Source organism: Camponotus floridanus, unplaced genomic scaffold (genome assembly GCF_003227725.1).
Source record: "Camponotus floridanus strain SB8 unplaced genomic scaffold, Cflo_v7.5 scaffold17, whole genome shotgun sequence".
Lineage (NCBI taxonomy): Eukaryota > Metazoa > Arthropoda > Insecta > Hymenoptera > Formicidae > Camponotus > Camponotus floridanus.
The window spans coordinates 1,482,019-1,501,666 of NW_020229292.1; the positions used below are offsets into that span (position 1 = coordinate 1,482,019).

Consider the following 19,648-nt stretch of genomic DNA (forward strand, 5'->3'; position numbering starts at 1 on the left):
TGCTTTACGTCGATGATAAATTATTCTTAAATTTATCAGATTAAATTTATCTTAATATACTGTAAATTGCGCATTTTACACGAAACATTATATATTTACTTCCTTCAATTTTTCCAAGAGTATATTAAAGACACTTGATGATCCACATTAGTCTACGTATATTTATGTGTAAGGAATTTATGAAAACTTAGGGAAGTGTGATATATTTTTAAAACGCTTCGCTTTTTTAAATGTTTATATTTTAATAAAAAATATATATTATTATAAAGAATTATAGATTTTTAAATTATATATATATTTTTTGAAAATGTAGTTTCTTATTGTTAATCTCATAGTACTTTTATAAATTTTTTTAGGCATATGTAGACTTTTTTAAAGATTTAATTGTATTGATAGCCTTACTTTAATTAATTCTTGGATTATGTAACATTTTTCCTTTTAATCTGTAACTTTAATTTCAGGCTGTATAACATTAAGTAATGTTTCCAATAGTATTATTATATAGATACTAATGAAATTAAGATCGAGAAGCTAAACCAGCAATCGGTGCAATCTAGGTGCTGTTCGCTAATCACTTTTCTAGCTTTTATTAAACTTTAACATAATATACTCAACCAATAAGACTGCCATATTAGCATTTCTGTGTCCTTGTGTATATTTCTTACAATCAAACACTGTTTCACTATAGAATCTTATCTTCAATAATCCACTAAAACCAGGACCTGTACGAGTATGTCACGTCATCTTTACAGCAGAAAACGCTTTTCGGCGATGTGAATGTCGCAGTCTGGTCCGCGGCAGTACTCGTCATGTAAATTATTTTCCCAGGTGTTACAATAAGACGAACTTCTTTCCGGACAATACATTCTCGATCTGGTGCACCACGAACAGTACGCTGCGCGGTCCAGATGGCACCGAATTCGTGATCGCCTGTTGTGATCATTCCGACTACTGCAATCGCGATCTAAGGCCTTTCTTTTCTACTCACGAGTCCAGAGATCGACCGTATTCTCGCTTCATGAGCCACCTCAAAGGAGGTACAATAAATCGCAGCTAAAGCGGCAGTCGCGAAATTTCTCACCTCCAAGGTTGCTTTGGTCGCAAAGTTCGTTTCCGCGAAAGATCCTCGTAAAAATCAACTCGTCAATCAATGACAGAATCCGTAATAAGAAATCCATATAAAACGGTCGAATTTAATGTCTACCTCAAAAAAGAAGAATAAATTTAAAAAAATAAAAAAAATATGCCTATATCATAAGTTGCTACACTGAGGAAAAAATTATCTTGAAATAAAAAAATTTTAGTTAACTCAAGAAAGCTATTTATTCGGTGAATACTAATCACGTATTTACTTGGATTCAAAACGTCTGTTTGCTTAAGTTAAGTATTTATTTACATATGTTTAAAAAAATATATATGCTTGAAAAAATATAGTTTTTAATTAAATATTTTTATTTTAATTTTACAAAATATTTATTAAAATGCATTTTTTATTCCCAAAAATTTTAAATGTTTTAATTTAAAAAAGTAATATATTTAATTTAATAAATTATAATATATATTTTACGAAAATAGTATTTAAATATAAAAAATATATAAATGAAAATAATGTACTTAATATAACATGCATATTTAATTAAAATTAAATACTTTTGCTTAAATGAAATAAACAATTTCTTGCATTTAAAGCAAAAGTTTCAAGAAAACAAATTTATTTGATTTAAAAAAATTTTTCCCTCAGTGTATTGACGAACATTTCTACTCTAATTATTAAAATGTTTGAGCGGTATATTTTGATTAATATTAACAAATAGTTATACTATAATATTAATAGTTTTTATCGTTTTTATCCTAGATAATATTGATCGGGATAATCATCGATATTATGGTCTTTTGCTTTATTTATTCATCAGCCGTGATATGATGCGAGCGATAGCTTTTGTAGTCATTAAGTAGTAACGAGGTGATTTACGCAGATAACTAACAGCAGCTATTACGCGTAATGGTTCGACAAAAAATGAATAAATAATTTATCGGCTGAATAGCGTTTTCTATTAATAGCAAAAACGGTTTAAATTATTAAGTTTGAAAAAAAATTTGAATTCAGCTCAACTTACCGATATTTTGCTAAGGCATCGAGCTCTTTACGATCGATACATTGAAGGTTTTTGAATATTAAATCCATTTTTCTTTATCTCATGATGATTTGGTAACTTTTGAACGCGCGCGTTACATCAACAACTTATGTAAGAACTTATATATTTGAAACTCTCGATTCATGCGTTCAATACAACGAGGAAAATACTTCGAATTCCTAGAAAGAGAGGAAGAAGTATAAATATGAATAAGGCATTGAATTCTCAATCAAGTCAAGTAATGCAGTCTGAGAAATTTTTTGCGAGACTCTAATTGTACTTCAATGACATTTGAAATATCAGATGATAGATTTATATATAAGTGGATGTATATCTGACTCTCTTATTATTTTTTTATAAACGTTTTTCTTTTAACACAAAAATATTTTACGATAATTATTGCAAGATTCTTAAGATTTATTTTATTTTTTTTTGCTAATTTTTCTCTCTATTATTTATCTTAATTAAAGAAGATCTATTATTTATCTTAATTATTTATCTTAAATAATTAAAAAAAAAAAAATTAAAAAACGTATATATTCTCTCTTTATCCTACGTGTAAATCTGTCATTGTTCAAATTATTTTTTTGTTTTAAAGAGCTTTTTCGGATTGAGGATTAACGGGAAAAGAACTTTTCTGACAGCGACCTTGGTGAGACACGCGTGCGATGATGATGAGAGAAACGGGGGATATCGATTATCGATTTTCTACGCTTTTGTGAATTGTCTGGGCGCTCACTTTTCACACTTGTGTCTCCTCTGTATTCCCTACGTTTCACGTTTTCGTGCCATTTATCTTGCTTGTGCCGAGCTGACAAGACAAGGAACGGACTGGCAGCCATCGACCGACAATTTTCTTTATCGCTATCACATTTATCGTGTTTTTTCGCTTGAAATGAATTTTTACTGCAATAGAATTCGACATTTTATTGCTGCTACGGAATAATGTTGTTTCGTTACATAATGCAAGATATATTTGAATTAAGCAATATACATGCATATTACCTTTAAAAAAAATTATATATTAAATCTGAAATGTTTTACATTCATTACATTGAACATCTTGGCTAAGTAAAACCTTTCACAGAATAAATTATTTAAAAAATTATTTTTTTTTAATCAAATAATACAATTTTTAATTATTAATTTAAATACATATTTTTTTATTATTTATTTTTACATTTTTGAAAAAGTAAATTTTTTAAATTTAATTCTTAAAGTTATTTTCTTTTATTTAATTTCAAATGTGTGTATACATGTGATGTCATTGTGCGCTCATATATCGCGTGTATCTCCTATTCATAATAAAAAGGGGATGCAGATAACCCCCTTGCTGTATATGTTACGTGCAGATAAGATAATAACGGATCATGTACCGATGCATTTTGCAACGTTGAGAAAATCTGATAAAAAATCGAGGGCATTCCTCTCTCGGTCCGTGTTATCATTCTGTATGTAACTAGAATATGCTAATTCTAGAACACAAACGCTTTCCAGTGTCATATTAACATCTTTGTAACTTTTGCATATGTTTAAAAATTCTTTTAAAATCAAATAATATGAAAAATTATAGATATAAAATATAGTTTTTAGAACATCTATTTATATGAATCGTATAAATAATAAATATAAATATTTATATTGTAGAGTTAAACAATTTTAATAGTATATTTCATTAGAAATGTTTCAAGAAAAGTCTCGCGTACGAAAATAAGATATTATGTATAAAATTTTTAGATCGATATCTAAGCCTTCCGATTGTCGTCCAATTTGTTGACTTGAAGTTTGGATTACAAATTCAAATTCAATAAAATACGATGCCAGATCTAATTGAGCATATTGAAATGTTTACATACTATATAATAATTCAAATCAATTGAAAATAGAATTGCTTCCTGGCAGAACCAGTCATCATAATTAAATCGTAATTGACCCATGATTGTAAAGAGAAACAACAAAGTTATCAGTTATCGCGCATGATATATATATAATTCGAACAATTAGAAGTATGATATAAATGTATAGAATTTTATGGAGAACGTTTCGTTGACATATCTACATGTCTGCAAATTTTGATGGCGGATAACGGACGAACGTGGATGCAATTTGCCAGCGCGAATGGAATAGTCCGGTCTCGGGAATACAAGGTAACGAAGCGTATGCAACGCGATTTGAACGAAGGGATGATGGGATAGACTGGAAGCGATATTCATCGATTATACGTGCCCCAATAAATCCGCGAGTACAGCCATTTATCGGCGAGCAGCGATTTGATATTGGCACGAGACGCGCGTTATGTGCTCGCTCATGGAATTCGACGTTCACGTGGCGGTTTAATCAGCTTCGACGAGGATTTATCGACGGAAAAGATATTTTTGCATTAATCTATTACATTGTCAATATTGAAACATATCGTATTACCGATTTCATTAGATTATTATATTTGATGTTCTTAATATATCATTAAGAAATTTTATTTTTTAATATTTTTATTTTTAAATAATGATTTCAAGTAAAGAATGATTAAGTATAAAAAAGCTTTGAAGCATTTTAAGAATGATAACGCATCTGTCAAATTTAGTGATAATTAATACGCATTATACAGTCTTGATAGAATATATGTAATAATCGTATTTTTCTTTTAATATTTAACATTTCTTAATTTTTTTTTTATTAAAAGAAAATTATTGAAATAAATATGTAATTATAATCATGGCTATCTTTAATATAAAATATTAATATAAAATTTTAATATAAAATATATTTTTATACAATTATATCTTGAAAAAAGATCAAATTTTTGTTAGAAAAATAACATTTTAAGAAGAAAAGTAGTCATCTATAAATTAAAATATTCAAAATACCTTATATGAAGAATATTTTTTAATTAATAATTATTATGCACTTTTATGAGTCTGTTGATTTTATAAGGATTTATAGACATTATGAAACGAAACAACTGACTGCAAAAATTATTATTTAAGAGACGTATTTTTATGAACGGGATTTTTTTTTATAATGTCAGCAAGGTGCACATTTGATATTACCTCGCATTATTGGGAAAACCATCGTTGGACATGCAATCACTCATCAATGAATCGTTTTTCGCCGTGTTGCCTGTTACATTGCATTGAAATCTTCATAGGAATCCGTATTCAATTATATCGTGATTCTCTCTATCTGCATATTTTCACAGATAACCCTGCCAATTATATTTTCCGTCTGTTCGATTCCACGGTGAACCGTAGTTATTTGTTTTAGTTTATTCGAATTTTATCATTTCCAATCCTTATGTCCTGCGGAGAATATCTACATTTGATATTTCTACATTAATCATTTTAATTAAAAAGAGCCTTTGTGTGCGGGGAATTTTAACAATATTGGAAAGTTATTAAAATTTATATTTCACACATATGGGGTTTAATTATTAACACTTACGAAATGTTTTATAATTAATATGATTTAATTGAGCTTAGATGCAGGTAGTTTTTACAAATAATCTTTTTTGACGGAAATTTACTTACAAATTATTGTCATAATTTTTTTAAATTTTTATATTAAATATCCTTATTTTATATATGTATGTTATATATTTATTGACCTTGTATAAATCACCAAATCACCAAATTTTGTATTTGAAAAATACATTAAATATACGAATTTACGCCTTATGAAACATTTCGTATACATCTAATTATAAACGTACTCATTCATAAATTAATTCTTTCAAGAATCTGCGAATTTCTCGCGATTTATTATTATAAATTTACAAAATCGTATAAATATGAATCGAAATGAACAAATTATTTTTAAAAAATTGTTATTTTGATTTTATATCATTTGACGATTTGATTGGCCTTTTCGGATGTTGTTAACATAATTTTCATGTGTGTTTTCAATAAGTTACCGATTACTTATATGCTTCGAAGCAATACGTTCTTGGCCTTCAACTTTACGACTCACTCAGGTAAGTTCAATTATGTGCATAACGTGCTATAGACGTCTCGATAAGACGCGTTGAAAAAAAAACTATCTATAATTCAATTTATCACGATGTGAATTTAATTGCTGTATCACGTACAACAAGTGATTACTGCGAATTTAACATGAGAGATTCTACGAATAGAGCTTCAATGAACAAAACATTGTCCGTCGAGCATAAATGAAGATAAAAACCGCGACGAATGATTGTTTTTGTGTGTTTATAATTTGCACCATTAATATCTGTCAAAAGTACATAAAAATATGAGACTCAAGATCGATAGAAAAACTCTTATTTATTGTTAGTTTACCTTATCAGATCTGTATAAAATTGAAATTAACAATATATTAATATGATAGTAAATTATCGAGGCGCAATCGTACGTTTTTGCACACGATCGATTATTGTTTATTGGTGATTGAGGTGGTGGAGATTATTGGTGAAATAATCCGTATAAAAATCGCTCGAAATTTTGTTCCCATTGCATTAAGTCCTTAAATGTATTTGTTTAACCGCTATTGACACTGTGAGATTGCTTTATATTCTTCATTTTTGCTAGCATTTTGTTGCATCTGAAATTTGCTTGCGCTTGCTTTCGAATCAACAATGCAATACTGACCTCGTTCAATACTCCCACGAAGTTTTTCGCTTTCAAAATCAGTGGTATTCAACTTCGCTCGTGTCCAAATATGAGTGTTAATCGAAAAGAGAAAAAAAAAAACAATTTATCATAGATAATATCATATAATCATTGACGAAAAATGGCCAACATATGAAGAGACAGTCACAAGTTTTTTGCCATATTACATAATGGAGCTGCATTTAAGACAATTTTGCGCATCCACATAATTTGCCCGCGAACCTTGAGACACAGTACGTGGCACGCATCCGGGAGTATGCGTGTCACGAGTTGAATACCACTGGCATAATGATGTATGGCATACGGCATCATTTAAGCGTGATGCACCGCGGTTGAAATTGAAATTTCTCCGTCGGTGTTTCCCACGTACAAATAATAATCGAACTTGTTTTTTCGCCAAAAGTGTCGTCGGACGATGACGACGCGACGTGGGTCACCTGGAAAATGGCCTTGACGATAGCACTGCCAATATGCGCGATCTGCGTGATCGTTATGGTCATCTATCATATACACATGACCAAAAAGAGACCGGCCAGGCACTTCCCGGACGATTCGCTGGAGGCTCCGGACCGGCCGATTTTGGGCGGCGTCACCATCAGGGATATGTTGGAAATGACTACCAGCGGCAGCGGCTCGGGTAGGTCAAACTAAATTAAAGTTGATCGTTCAGTATTGAATGAGAAGTTAAAAGGCAACAGCAATTCTTGAAAATCTCCTTTCTCATAATTATTAATTATTCAGAAAATATTGAATTCAAACAATTAATTTATAACGATATCGAAAATTGCGAGCTTAATTTTTTGATTATTTTTTTTCTCAGCAAATATATTAATTTCTTATATAAATTTATAATATTTATATTTATATATAAATTTTATTTAATTTACTTTATGTAATTGTAGGTCAAACTAAATTAAAGTTGGTCGTTCAGTATTGAATGAGAAGTTAAAAGGCAACAGCAATTCTTGAAAATCTCCTTTCTCATAATTATTAATTATTCAGAAAATATTGAATTCAAACAATTAATTTATAACGATATCGAAAATTGCGAGCTTAATTTTTTGATTATTTTTTTTCTCAGCAAATATATTACTTTCTTATATAAATTTATAATATTTATATTTATATATAAATTTTATTTAATTTACTTTATGTAATTGTAGGTCAAACTAAATTAAAGTTGGTCGTTCAGTATTGAATGATAAGTTAAAAGGCAACAGCAAATCTTGAAAATATCTCCTTTCTCATAATTATTAATTATTCAATAATTATTCAGAAAATATTGAATTCAAACAATTAATTTATAACGATATCGAAAATTGCGAGCTTAATTTTTTTGATTATTTTTTTTCTCAGCAAATATATTAATTTCTTATATAAATTTATAATATTTATATTTATATATAAATTTTATTTAATTTACTTTATGTAATTGTAGGTCAAACTAAATTAAAGTTGGTCGTTCAGTATTGAATGATAAGTTAAAAGGCAACAGCAAATCTTGAAAATATCTCCTTTCTCATAATTATTAATTATTCAATAATTATTCAGAAAATATTGAATTCAAATAATTAATTTGTAATAACGATATCGAAAATTGCGAGCTTAATTTTTCAATTATTTTTTTTCTCAGCAAATATATTAATTTCTTATATAAATTTATAATATTTATATTTATATATAAATTTTATTTAATTAACTTTATGTAATTGTAAAAAATTAAGATTTTATATATAAACGAAAGGATTAATACTTAATTTCAGTTTCTTAAGTGTTAAATATATAATTGATAATTACATTAAATTTAATTATACGTAAGCATGAAGTAATTTACAGTAAATTAAAATATGCATATTCTTACAATAATTTTTATAATGTTTTAATAAATGTTTTCTTCTTAAACGCATTTAATACTTGTCTCCCAGATATAATTATAATAATTATATACTAGCATGTAACGCGTACGTGAATCATGAAAATTTATAAGCTTGAATGATTGAATTTGCGAAATTTAAATCACTACAACATCTGATTTGTTCGCTAATATATTTTCTATATAAAAATTCGCTGTTGCGTGCTTAATTTATTCGTCTCCCGGTCAAATATGATCCGCCAACAACGCAGCGCGCGCGTGAGTCATCTTTAATCATACTGAAATTTACGTTCTCCAATGCCCATCCTCTCTCAAGTAGGCCTGCCGCTTCTGGTACAACGGAGCATAGCGCGCCAGATTCAGCTCGTAGAGACGATCGGAAAGGGTCGCTTTGGCGAGGTTTGGCGCGGTCGTTGGCGCGGCGAAAACGTCGCTGTGAAAATCTTCAGTTCGCGCGAGGAGAGGTCCTGGTTTCGGGAAGCGGAGATCTATCAAACGGTGATGTTGAGGCACGACAACATTCTAGGTTTCATCGCTGCCGATAACAAAGGTATTGCATTTTCTCCCCGTTTTCTCTACATTTAAATTTAAATCTGGCAAGATCTTGAAAAAATAAAAAAAAATCTGTAAATTGTTGTATACAGGATGTAGCTTAAAAAGCTCCCACTAAGCAAATAGCGTTATTCCTTAAAAACCGAGTCGAAAAGTCCTGAAGCATTTTTTTCCACAATGCTTAATAAAGCAGTAATTAATGAGTAAAGTTGCGCCAATAAAAAGACAAGCTTTCTCGTTATCAATGTATAAAGATTTGGATAAGCAAAAAAATAAACTGTTTTGTGTTAATTTTTAAACAATTCATCTTTTCAGAAATCTTTGTAATACTTAAATCTGATTAATTATTTAATGAATCTTGGGGGGAAAAAATTGTACACTCTGTATATTGTTCTTGATATTAATTTCTAAACCGTTTATGAGTAAGAATCATTGCAATCTTATGTTAAGAATTTAATAATTAGGAATGTAATACAGTTTTTTTAAGATTAATAGATACAGTAAATTTTATCTTGAACAATTATATAAGAAAAAAATATCGAAATAATATTTGACTGAAAACATTTTATTTTTGGAGACATTTTTTTGTGAAAGCCATATCAATGAAATTAAGTCTGGAAAAAAATCGAGATTGATTTGCGTTTTCATTCTTTTCTTTTGTAGATAACGGTACGTGGACACAGTTGTGGCTGATAACAGATTATCACGAGAAGGGTTCGCTCTTCGATTACCTCAACAGATCAACCGTCGACACGAACGGTATGATAAGGATGGCCTTGTCAATCGCTACCGGCTTGGCGCATCTTCATATGGAAATAGTCGGCACGCAAGGCAAGCCGGCAATCGCTCATCGGGACCTGAAGTCAAAAAATATCCTTGTGAAGACCAATGGTACCTGCGCCATAGGCGATCTCGGATTAGCTGTCAGGCATGACGTAATCACGGATACCGTCGACATTCAGCTCAACAACAGAGTCGGCACGAAGCGATACATGGCACCTGAGGTAATTAAACCTTGTGAAAGTTATCTTGAGGTTCTAGATATAAAGAAACTTGTGTTTCCTATTTTCGAGAAAAGTAAAAAAAAAAGTTTAAATTTAATTATGATTGCAATAATAAATACCAGTCAAAGTTAATAATATTGATATTATGAACACATATATTCTCTCTGATAAGAACATATTTATTGAAACGTTTTTTATCAATTATTTAATTCATTTTTAAATTAATCTGGGATTAATAAATTTTTTTAATTCATCAAAGATTTATTTGTTTTTGTTAGAAAAAAATGAGAAACAGTAGTAAAATTATATATGATTAATAAAAGAGGATCTTTTATCGAGAGAGAGCAATACTTAAGCATGAAAAAAATTTTCGGTAAAAATACATGCAAAGGTAATAATTATCAGCGAAGATAAAAATATCCAAGATAATTCGAGTGGATTTGCGCACTCGATCAGGAAAGCGGCTCTTCAGTAACTCGTGCAAACGCTTTCTGCTTTCAGGTTCTTGAAGAGACGATAAACATGAACCACTTCGACTCGTTCAAGAGGGCCGATGTGTACGCGCTCGGCCTGATCCTTTGGGAGATCGCTAGGCGTTGCAACGTCGGCGGGATTCACGATGAGTATCAGCTGCCCTTTTACGATTTGGTGCCTTCCGATCCAACTATCGAGGAAATGCGGAAAGTCGTGTGTATGGACCGACAACGGCCGTCGATTCCGAATCGATGGCAGTCAATCGAAGTAAGTCAATCTGGATGAAAAATGTAATTTAAATGCATAGCCTTTTGCGCATAAAATTGCTTTGCGCATAGGAAAATAAATTAAATCATATTGGTTTAATTTCTTTTTAATTGATAATTTCTTCTGTTTGATTATTTGCGTCGTATGTTTACTTATATGATTTAAAATTAACCAACATTCTAGGTATAAGAAGTATATAATTATTTTTATATAATGTAAAGTGAAATTGATAATTATATAATTGACGATTCGTTTTATTTATTTTAGGCATTGCAGGTAATGTCGAAGGTAATGAAGGAATGTTGGTATCATAACGCCGCTGCCAGACTGACCGCACTCAGGATCAAGAAATCGCTCGCTAATTATGGCGCAATGGAGGACCTGAAGTAGATTAAGCTTTCGCCGAACTCTTCGATAGAAGAGTTACTAAAAATCGATTGGTATATATGTGCGAAAAATTTCGATTGATATGTTGCTGTCGGAAAATTCGATGCAATAGAATAGAATTTTCGATAGTGTGAAGAGATATTCTCCGAGAGTTAGTTCGAGGAAGAAAGACCGACTAGTAATTATGGGATTCCTTTATGCGAGATTGATCTCGATTTTCGAGTAAGAATATTGTACGAATATGATTAGTGATCAAGTTGGACTCTCTGTGGCAAGTTATGAGCAGAGAAAATAAAACGAATTTTCAAGCGTGTTGGTCGATTTGAACGATTGATAGCGTACAAAAAATAAGAAAAAAAAACATGATTATTTTAATCCCGATGATCAATTACTCGAGCGAATGGATCGATAAGAAAATCGTTCGGTTAGTCGAACGATCATTCGGTTATGCATCGCACAAATTTACACGCGCAAACACATATGCACGCACACTTTGCTGCATATTTATTATACACAATGATACTATTGAAATATTAAATAATGAAGTATACAAATTGATTATATAGCAATGTTTATTAATTAATACTAATGAATAACAATAGATTTGTATATTAATATATATACATATATATATATAATTATACAGGGTGTCCCAAAACTTATAATCAATCTTTCAAAGACAGATTCCTGGGATCATCTGAAGACGATTTTTCCTCAACGAAAATGTCGAGGCACTAATAATTTTCGAATTATAAGTGATTGGAAATAAGGGGTTTTTCGTAAACTAAGCTTTGTAGAAATAAAATATTAACAAAACCACATTCTTCGATTAATTTTAAATAGAGTTTACTTTAGTTGAGTTTTAATTTAAGGCTTAATTGCAAAGATATATGATGACAAAAATCATGAATATGCAAAAAATGATGGCGACATTTTCGCTGAGGAAAAATCGTCTTCAAATGATCCCAGGAATCTGTCTTTGAAAGATTGATTATGAGTTTTGGGACACTCTGTATATTTGCGTTAGTAGAATATTATCGATTCGATTAACCGAACTATTCATTTTATTTGAGTAATTTTGTAAATAAATTACTTCAATGAAATGTTGGGCACATTCGCATGAGTATGATTCATCGGAAACAATCGGGATATTGCATGAAATTTAAATGTATCAGCTCAGCTCCGATTGAACGTGTTGATAGACCATATGTGTGAGAAAAGCTTTTACAACGGAATGACAATTTTCTATCTTGGTTTCGAAAATTTACTGTAGAGATTCGCTATTTTACCAATGCGTGCAGAGACTAAAATCATATTAAGATCATATACCATACACTGTGTTATAAAAGAAATATGCATATCTTTTAGTTTGCCTTCTTTTCGAAAAGAGTGTCGACTTTGTCGATTAAAATGATTATACAGGGTAGATAGAAAAACCAAACAACCGGCTGATAGACGATTGATAGGCATTCAATAAATTTGAACAATTTGGATAAAGTGGTGTTCTTGTTACGAAAACAAAAAAGCCATTGAAAGCGTATATCCTTAAAATTTTGGATGTTGATATTACTGCAAGAACAAGAATGTCCACCGTGTGTAAAGTATCATGGTACTTTTGACATCCGGTTTTTCTTATCAACCCTACACGTATACTCTTAGTATAGTAGACACGAATCCAAATGTTTTGCTCAAAACAAATATTTTTGCGTAATCACATGAAAGATGATGCAAGGCGCAATGAGGTACAGCGGGATTTTCGAAGTATGTTTCCTTTATGACGCTGAAAGATTAACATTGAAATTAAATTCAAGAGCACGCGTATCGTGGCATGAGAGGAACATGAGTGTATGAGAAGCGTGCGAGAATTAAATGGGAGCTGGACTAGGATTGATTGATACAAAAAAGAGAAGAAGAAGCGGAATAAAAAGGGAATCGTTGAAAAAATCTATATTTTTTTGGGGATTTATTTTTTTGCGTGGTAGAAATAAAGGGATGAAATTTAGCAAAGAGATGAAGATTTTAATTAAATATATTAGATGAAGAGAGAGAATATATTAGAAGAGTATACGTAGTTATAAACAAGAAGAAACCAACTGGTATGAAACAAATATAATTTGTGGATTTTGCAAATATTTTATTGAACTTGTTTGTTTATTGCCAGATCATTTCTAACAATGCATTGTTTTATAAGAGACTATACAATATAATAGCTTTTTATATGTATTAAATATAAAAAAAATTTTTTTTAAATTTTATAATGTAAAAAATATAGTATATAATAAATTTGAATAACAAGAACAAGCTAAGATCACTAAAAAAAACTTCTTTGTTTGTTAAAATAAATTTTTAAAATAAATAAAATTTATTAATTTTTTTAATTTATAATATGATCTTACTCTTATTATAAAATAATATTAAAAAATTTCGTTATAATAGAAAAATAATATTTTCAGTTGGTTTTTTCTGGCATAACCACGTTTAAAAGTTTTTTAGATTATTTTCATTGAATTACATTATACATTATATCGGTTAAAAAAAGCTTTGCTAAATGCTATTTTGTACATTTTTTTAAAAATGAAGATTCTAAAGAAAAAAAGCGTCGGATAAACTTCGTATATACATCTATGCGCTGTATTTCAGTGAGTTGAAAAGCAATCGTAGTGCTCGAGATAGGTATAAATTTGGTATACTGCGAGATTGAGAGAATGTGACGAGTATGCATACGCGCGGAATGCCTCTCTGCGAAACATAATTATAAAATTATCGGCGAAGAAGAGGAGAGATTGTTTCTCCTTACTTGTTTATTCGCGAAGAATAGAGCATATTCTTCTCTTCTTCCACGAATAATTAAATTATATCGTAATAATGTATAGTGTATACTTTTGACGAAGTGAGAAAGAAATATGAAAAACGATTAATTTGGAGTAAAAGGAAACAGGTGAGTAAAGTTGCGTGAAATATAAGAGAACCCGGAAGAGAAAACACAGAAAAATGAAAATCTTCGTCATCCAATAGTCAAAGTAAAAGTCTGCGAAGTTACAATTATTATTATATTATAGGAGAAAGAATGGAGGATCCTTCGAGCATATAATCGTATTTTTATATATTGTTTTTTTACCGATGACGTCGATTGAACGTCACGCTAATTTTCCTCTTCCGTTTTTACGTCGCAATAGTTCCGATCCAGTTGCAATAGTTTTATGTATATGAGTGCGCGCTTTAGCTCTTTATATAAATCAGTGCAGATAGTTCTTAATTTAATAATATAATTAATATAATCTAATATAAACAATCACACACATATACATATCTTTTAACAAATATGTAAATATTTTAAATGCTAAAGAGAAATGTAACTATAGCAAAAAAATTATTTTAATATATAATTTTCTTAAAAATCGATAAGGGTATATCTTTAGAGAAACATGGAAAAATCACAAAAATTTTCAAGGACTTCTTAAATATTGAATATGCAACTATATTCTTTATAATTTTTAATGATGAAGAAATGAAAATATGCAAGTAAGAAACGTTAATCATCGAATCTATTCAATTTTTTTCAATACATTTCAAATCGCGATTCAATATCGCAAATATATCATTTGAAACTAAAGTGATTCTGTGTTTTTCTTTCGTATAAATGAAGATATACGTGGAAACATATATAATAAAAAAAATTTATTTTAGAAAATTGATCAAAATATCTTTGTAATGTTCTGTAATTTTAAACAAAAATATCTAGAAGTTCAGAGAATTTTTTATAGTATTTGAATAGACTTTGAGCGAGATCTAATGACATCAATAATTAAAAAATACAATACTAAAAAAATGTACTAACTTCTATTAATGTTTGAAAATTATATACGTATCTATTCATACATACATGTATATATTTCATATTTGTTATTATTTTTAATATTATTTTAAATACTATTATAAATATTATTGTCATTGAACATATTTTGAAATTGTATGCTATTATTATTTAACAAATTATTTTTGAACTATAAATTAAGAACAATCTGCACTTTACTTTAAATGGAGATGTATGAACATAGATAGACAAAATGTGTTTCTAGAAATTGAGTCGTTCATTACAGAAAATGTTCTTTTTTTCTGCCAAGCAAGATGAGACAAAAGCATCGAATCATATGATTCGATTGTAATAGAGTGACGTTATATGTTCGCCGCGGATCACAATTCACTAAAAGACTGAGAATCTAATGTTCGATTAATATTCAATTAATAGATAATGATTAATTAAGATTGAAATCAGAGAGACATTCATTTTTATTATTTTATCTTCAAGTTAATGATCCCAATACTAATTTAGGATAGTTTTATTTTTATGTTCTTTAACTTGAAGTTAGAAGTCAATTTCTTCTAATTATTTTTGATTATTAAAATTATTTTACTAATTCTTTAATATTATGAATTTGTTTTTCATTTATTGATATTAGATGAATTTATTATTGAATCGAAAATCATCAATTTTCCTATTACGTTATTGTATAATTCTTTTTTTATATCTTATTTTATTCCTTTTCATGCTATCAAAATTAATTTAAAAGTTTACATTTAAATTCCTAAATTGATTAATAATTTCCTGTTATATATATTATCAATCATTTTCAATCATTGTGGAAATAGAAGTAAGATTGAGCTGTTTTAAAAGTAGTTAAGTATCTTCGACATATTTCCTAACATTTTTTTTAGAATAAGTACTAAGTTTCGGAGGTTTATTCTTGAGAAATTTTTAACTTGATCTTGATCCTAAGTTTCATTCTAGACTTAACAAATAAAAGTTTACATGTAAGAATATTTTCGATTCGGCTATAAACCGGAAAGACAATAGTGCCGGCAATATTATGCGTGTACATCATGCAGGTTCTAATGAAATGTCACTCTGAAAACGGAGTCTCGTTTCTTTGCTTGCTCCCATACATTCCTGTTATATGTGACATGTAGATTAATTTATCATACGTAAATAACTATAGTCCGTTGATGAGATTTGGCGGTGACGTTTTTAACGTGTCTGTACTCCATGTGCTCAGATCTGTCAATGAAACGCCACGGCTCGATATGTTCCCCGCAGCTGTTTCCACATACTGCTAGTACAACTCTCTGTGCCAATACCTGACTGAGTATTAACTAAAACGAGAGAAACAAATGAAATAGTAATATATGTTTTATTTCCACAGCGAGCCGCATTCGCTCTCAAATAAGGAAAAATATCTTAGACTCACACGTGTTAAAACACCAGCCTTGTACATTTTGTAAACGTTATATCTGAGTTTCAAGACTAAGGATTAGATGTAACAGAAGATAAATCCCTGCAGATTTCTTTTAATCCACATATTTATCAGAAAATACATATCCAACACATAAAGGAGATTCAAAAATTAATTCGAATCATGATATTAATTAAAATCAATACACTTGAATGTTATTCAATAAGAAGATATTTTTCCTCTTTGTACACATTCGTATCCATCGCCAGCTATATTTCCGGGCGACGATATTAACGTCACTTCTGGTCTCTTCTTGATAATTAATTGTATCATCGAGGTTGCAACTGGGTCGCTGAACCATCAAACAGTCTGACTTATATCCGACAAATGCCGAACTGCCAAATGATATTTCACCTTCTACCTTTTCCGCTCCTTACTGTTTAAACCTCCTTCTCCCCCTCCCCTCTCCCCCATACATACTTGTACAAAAGAGTAACAATAAATTAGAAGAGAACATTGCACGCGCGACAGTTTATGCGCGTATCGATTCCGCTAGAGGGAAAGAAACTTGGTACCTTTAAGACGATTCACCGTCTATTTTGTTTTACGCTTTAGATACCAGTGTTTATAATGATAACCGGTGAAAAGGAGAAACTTGTTATCGGAGAAAGTCGCATTGTCCTGATATTTTATATTATTAGGTGTATTATAGATATTTTATATATTAAGTACATGTGTATACATTTTATGGAAAAAGGCTATATTAAGTATATTAGAGATATCTTATTTTATATGACAAAAAGGAAAAATCGGAGAGTTACGGAATCGATATTAATACTATGCTAATTGATCTATTTCTAATCTTGTCTGCTGTGTAATACGGCTGTATTTATAAAATTTAGCTTCGCAAATGTTTCTTTTACAAATAAGGAAATTATAGATGTATAAAACATAGTAACTGTCAATATGTTAATACCGGTAATTGTCAATATGTTAATACCAGTTTTGTCACGTTTGATTATATAATTTAATTTATAAGTAACGTGTTTATTGTATTTTATAATGGAAAGGAAATTTTCTTTTCCTCTATTTTTGTTTGTGTAAAAAGGTATTTTTATTTCGATAGGAAAAATTATACTACGATAATTTTAGTCTTTAACGAGAAACTATTGAGTCTTATGATTAAAGAATGTTTAGTATTTGTAACGATTCAATCAGAACAGTGCGATTTTTTAATCGATGACCTTACGCATTATATATTATACGAATAATTATTGCTAATTGCTGAAGATTTATAGACCAAAAATTATTTTTCATTTGTTTGCATGGTTTAGAAGAAATGTTATGAGTTTTGAACAATTATAAAGACACTTTTAGAGAAACAACTTTTATTATTAATATATAAATATATATATTATATATAATATATATATTTTTTTTTCTTCATATCATTGAGCAAATGTCTAATAATAATTATATTTTATTTGTAATTTATCTTGTTTTTTTTATTAATTTTTGTGTTGTTTTAATAGAGTTATTTGCAAAAAAAATCAGTTTATACAACTTTGTTAAATGAATTACACATATAATTTCGAATATTTGTTTAATCAGGTCAAAATAAATAGTTGCGTTATATGTGAAATTCTAAATATTGAAAAAGTTTGTTATATAACTTTGCTATAATTTATTGTCTCCTTTCTTTACAATATTAATTTAATTTGTAATTTATTGTTCCGTTTATTTCGTATTATTTGATGCAAATAAAAATTAAGCTAAACAAAAAACGGGAAAGCTTTCAGATTAAATTGCATGTATTTATGATTAATTCTTCGTTTGTTTTGAATCACGCTATTAATTTAGATAAAGTGTGTATATATATATGTATGCGTGCATGTACACACACATGTACATACATATATATACATATACACCTCTTAAACACACACACACACATGTATAAAATATTAATATTATTATCGATGATTTGTTGATCATCATTATATCATCACTTTTATTCTCTGTGTTTCCCATTTTATTGTATAATACTCTGTACATAATGGTGTAAATGTTTATTGACAACTTACATATAATGATAGAGCGAGCACTTGTAATTTTCGTAATAACAGATGGGTGAGTTGGTGAATGGTATCGTTTTTTTTTAATTACTCGTAACATTTGTAATGTCACGTCTCTTTTATTTGTTCGATTTTCTATTTTTTCCATCTGTTTTCAAGTATACCGCGATTACAGTTGTTATTATAGAAGATTGTTGCTGTAAAAAGTTTATCTTGAAATAGGAAAAGTTTGTCGGCTTCCATTATAATAGAAACAATAAGAAATAATGAATCAGCTCTAACGTTGCAAAATACATACATTGATTGTAATAAAAATGAAATATTTAAAAATTCCAAATTATGCATAAAACTAACGAAAAATGAGAATATGGAGAGCAGCAACTCTTTCTATGATTACATTTTTTCCTGAGAAAGTTTCTTGATTTGATACATGTTCGAAAGACTGAAATACTTTATTCCTCTCTAAATGAAATGATCTATAGTGTTAATACAAGTCACGAACATGCGAAAGCACCGACGATCCCATGAGTTACCGTTTTTCTATAAATTATATGATCGCAATATCGTATCTCGCATGTCTCGTGACTCGAATACAACAATCGGCTCTATCGAGATCGTTCTGCGTTTCTCTGTTAATAATGGGCTAACAGTACGTCGTTCTATAACTCTTTACAACGCGTTCATCTTTCATTAGAATCGAATTTTCTACGATTTATAAAGTAAAAACCTTGTTTAATCAATTAATTAATTGCTCTGCCGCTGTATAAAGCGTGCCTGGCGGTGTGGATGGATCTTAATATTGTTAATAGATATACGTACCTAATGTTATTAATTATTATTATTAACTTCTGATTTGTAATTGGAAATGCGAGATTGTTGGAGCCCAACGTATGAGATGAGATTTAACGGCATCTTACCATACAACATTTTTAATCATTCAACGTAAGAAAAATTTGATAAAAAATAGATTTAACGATTTTACAGGTGCATGATTAGAAATGGAAAACTCGTATGTTTTGGGTATCACC

General features: G+C 29.4%; 1 protein-coding gene across 4 annotated transcripts in view; it reads left to right on the forward strand.

The window, feature by feature from the left end:
• The window catches only part of LOC105256068 (TGF-beta receptor type-1), a 35,648-nt gene extending 23,763 nt beyond the window's left edge, over nt 1-11,885 (forward strand). For 2 of the 4 annotated variants that reach the window (XM_011265714.3, XM_011265715.3), the window contains exons 4-8: nt 7,161-7,394; nt 8,947-9,180; nt 9,846-10,186; nt 10,688-10,927; nt 11,195-11,885. In XM_011265714.3, coding sequence (XP_011264016.1) covers nt 7,161-7,394; nt 8,947-9,180; nt 9,846-10,186; nt 10,688-10,927; nt 11,195-11,317 — 1,172 coding nt within the window. In that variant the 3' untranslated portion in view covers nt 11,318-11,885. Of the gene's footprint in view, nt 1-828; nt 1,038-7,160; nt 7,395-8,946; nt 9,181-9,845; nt 10,187-10,687; nt 10,928-11,194 lie in introns of all 4 variants that reach the window. The other 2 variants (XM_011265712.3, XM_011265713.3) reach the window with 2 other exon arrangements.
• Nucleotides 11,886-19,648: the final 7,763 nt, after the last annotated feature.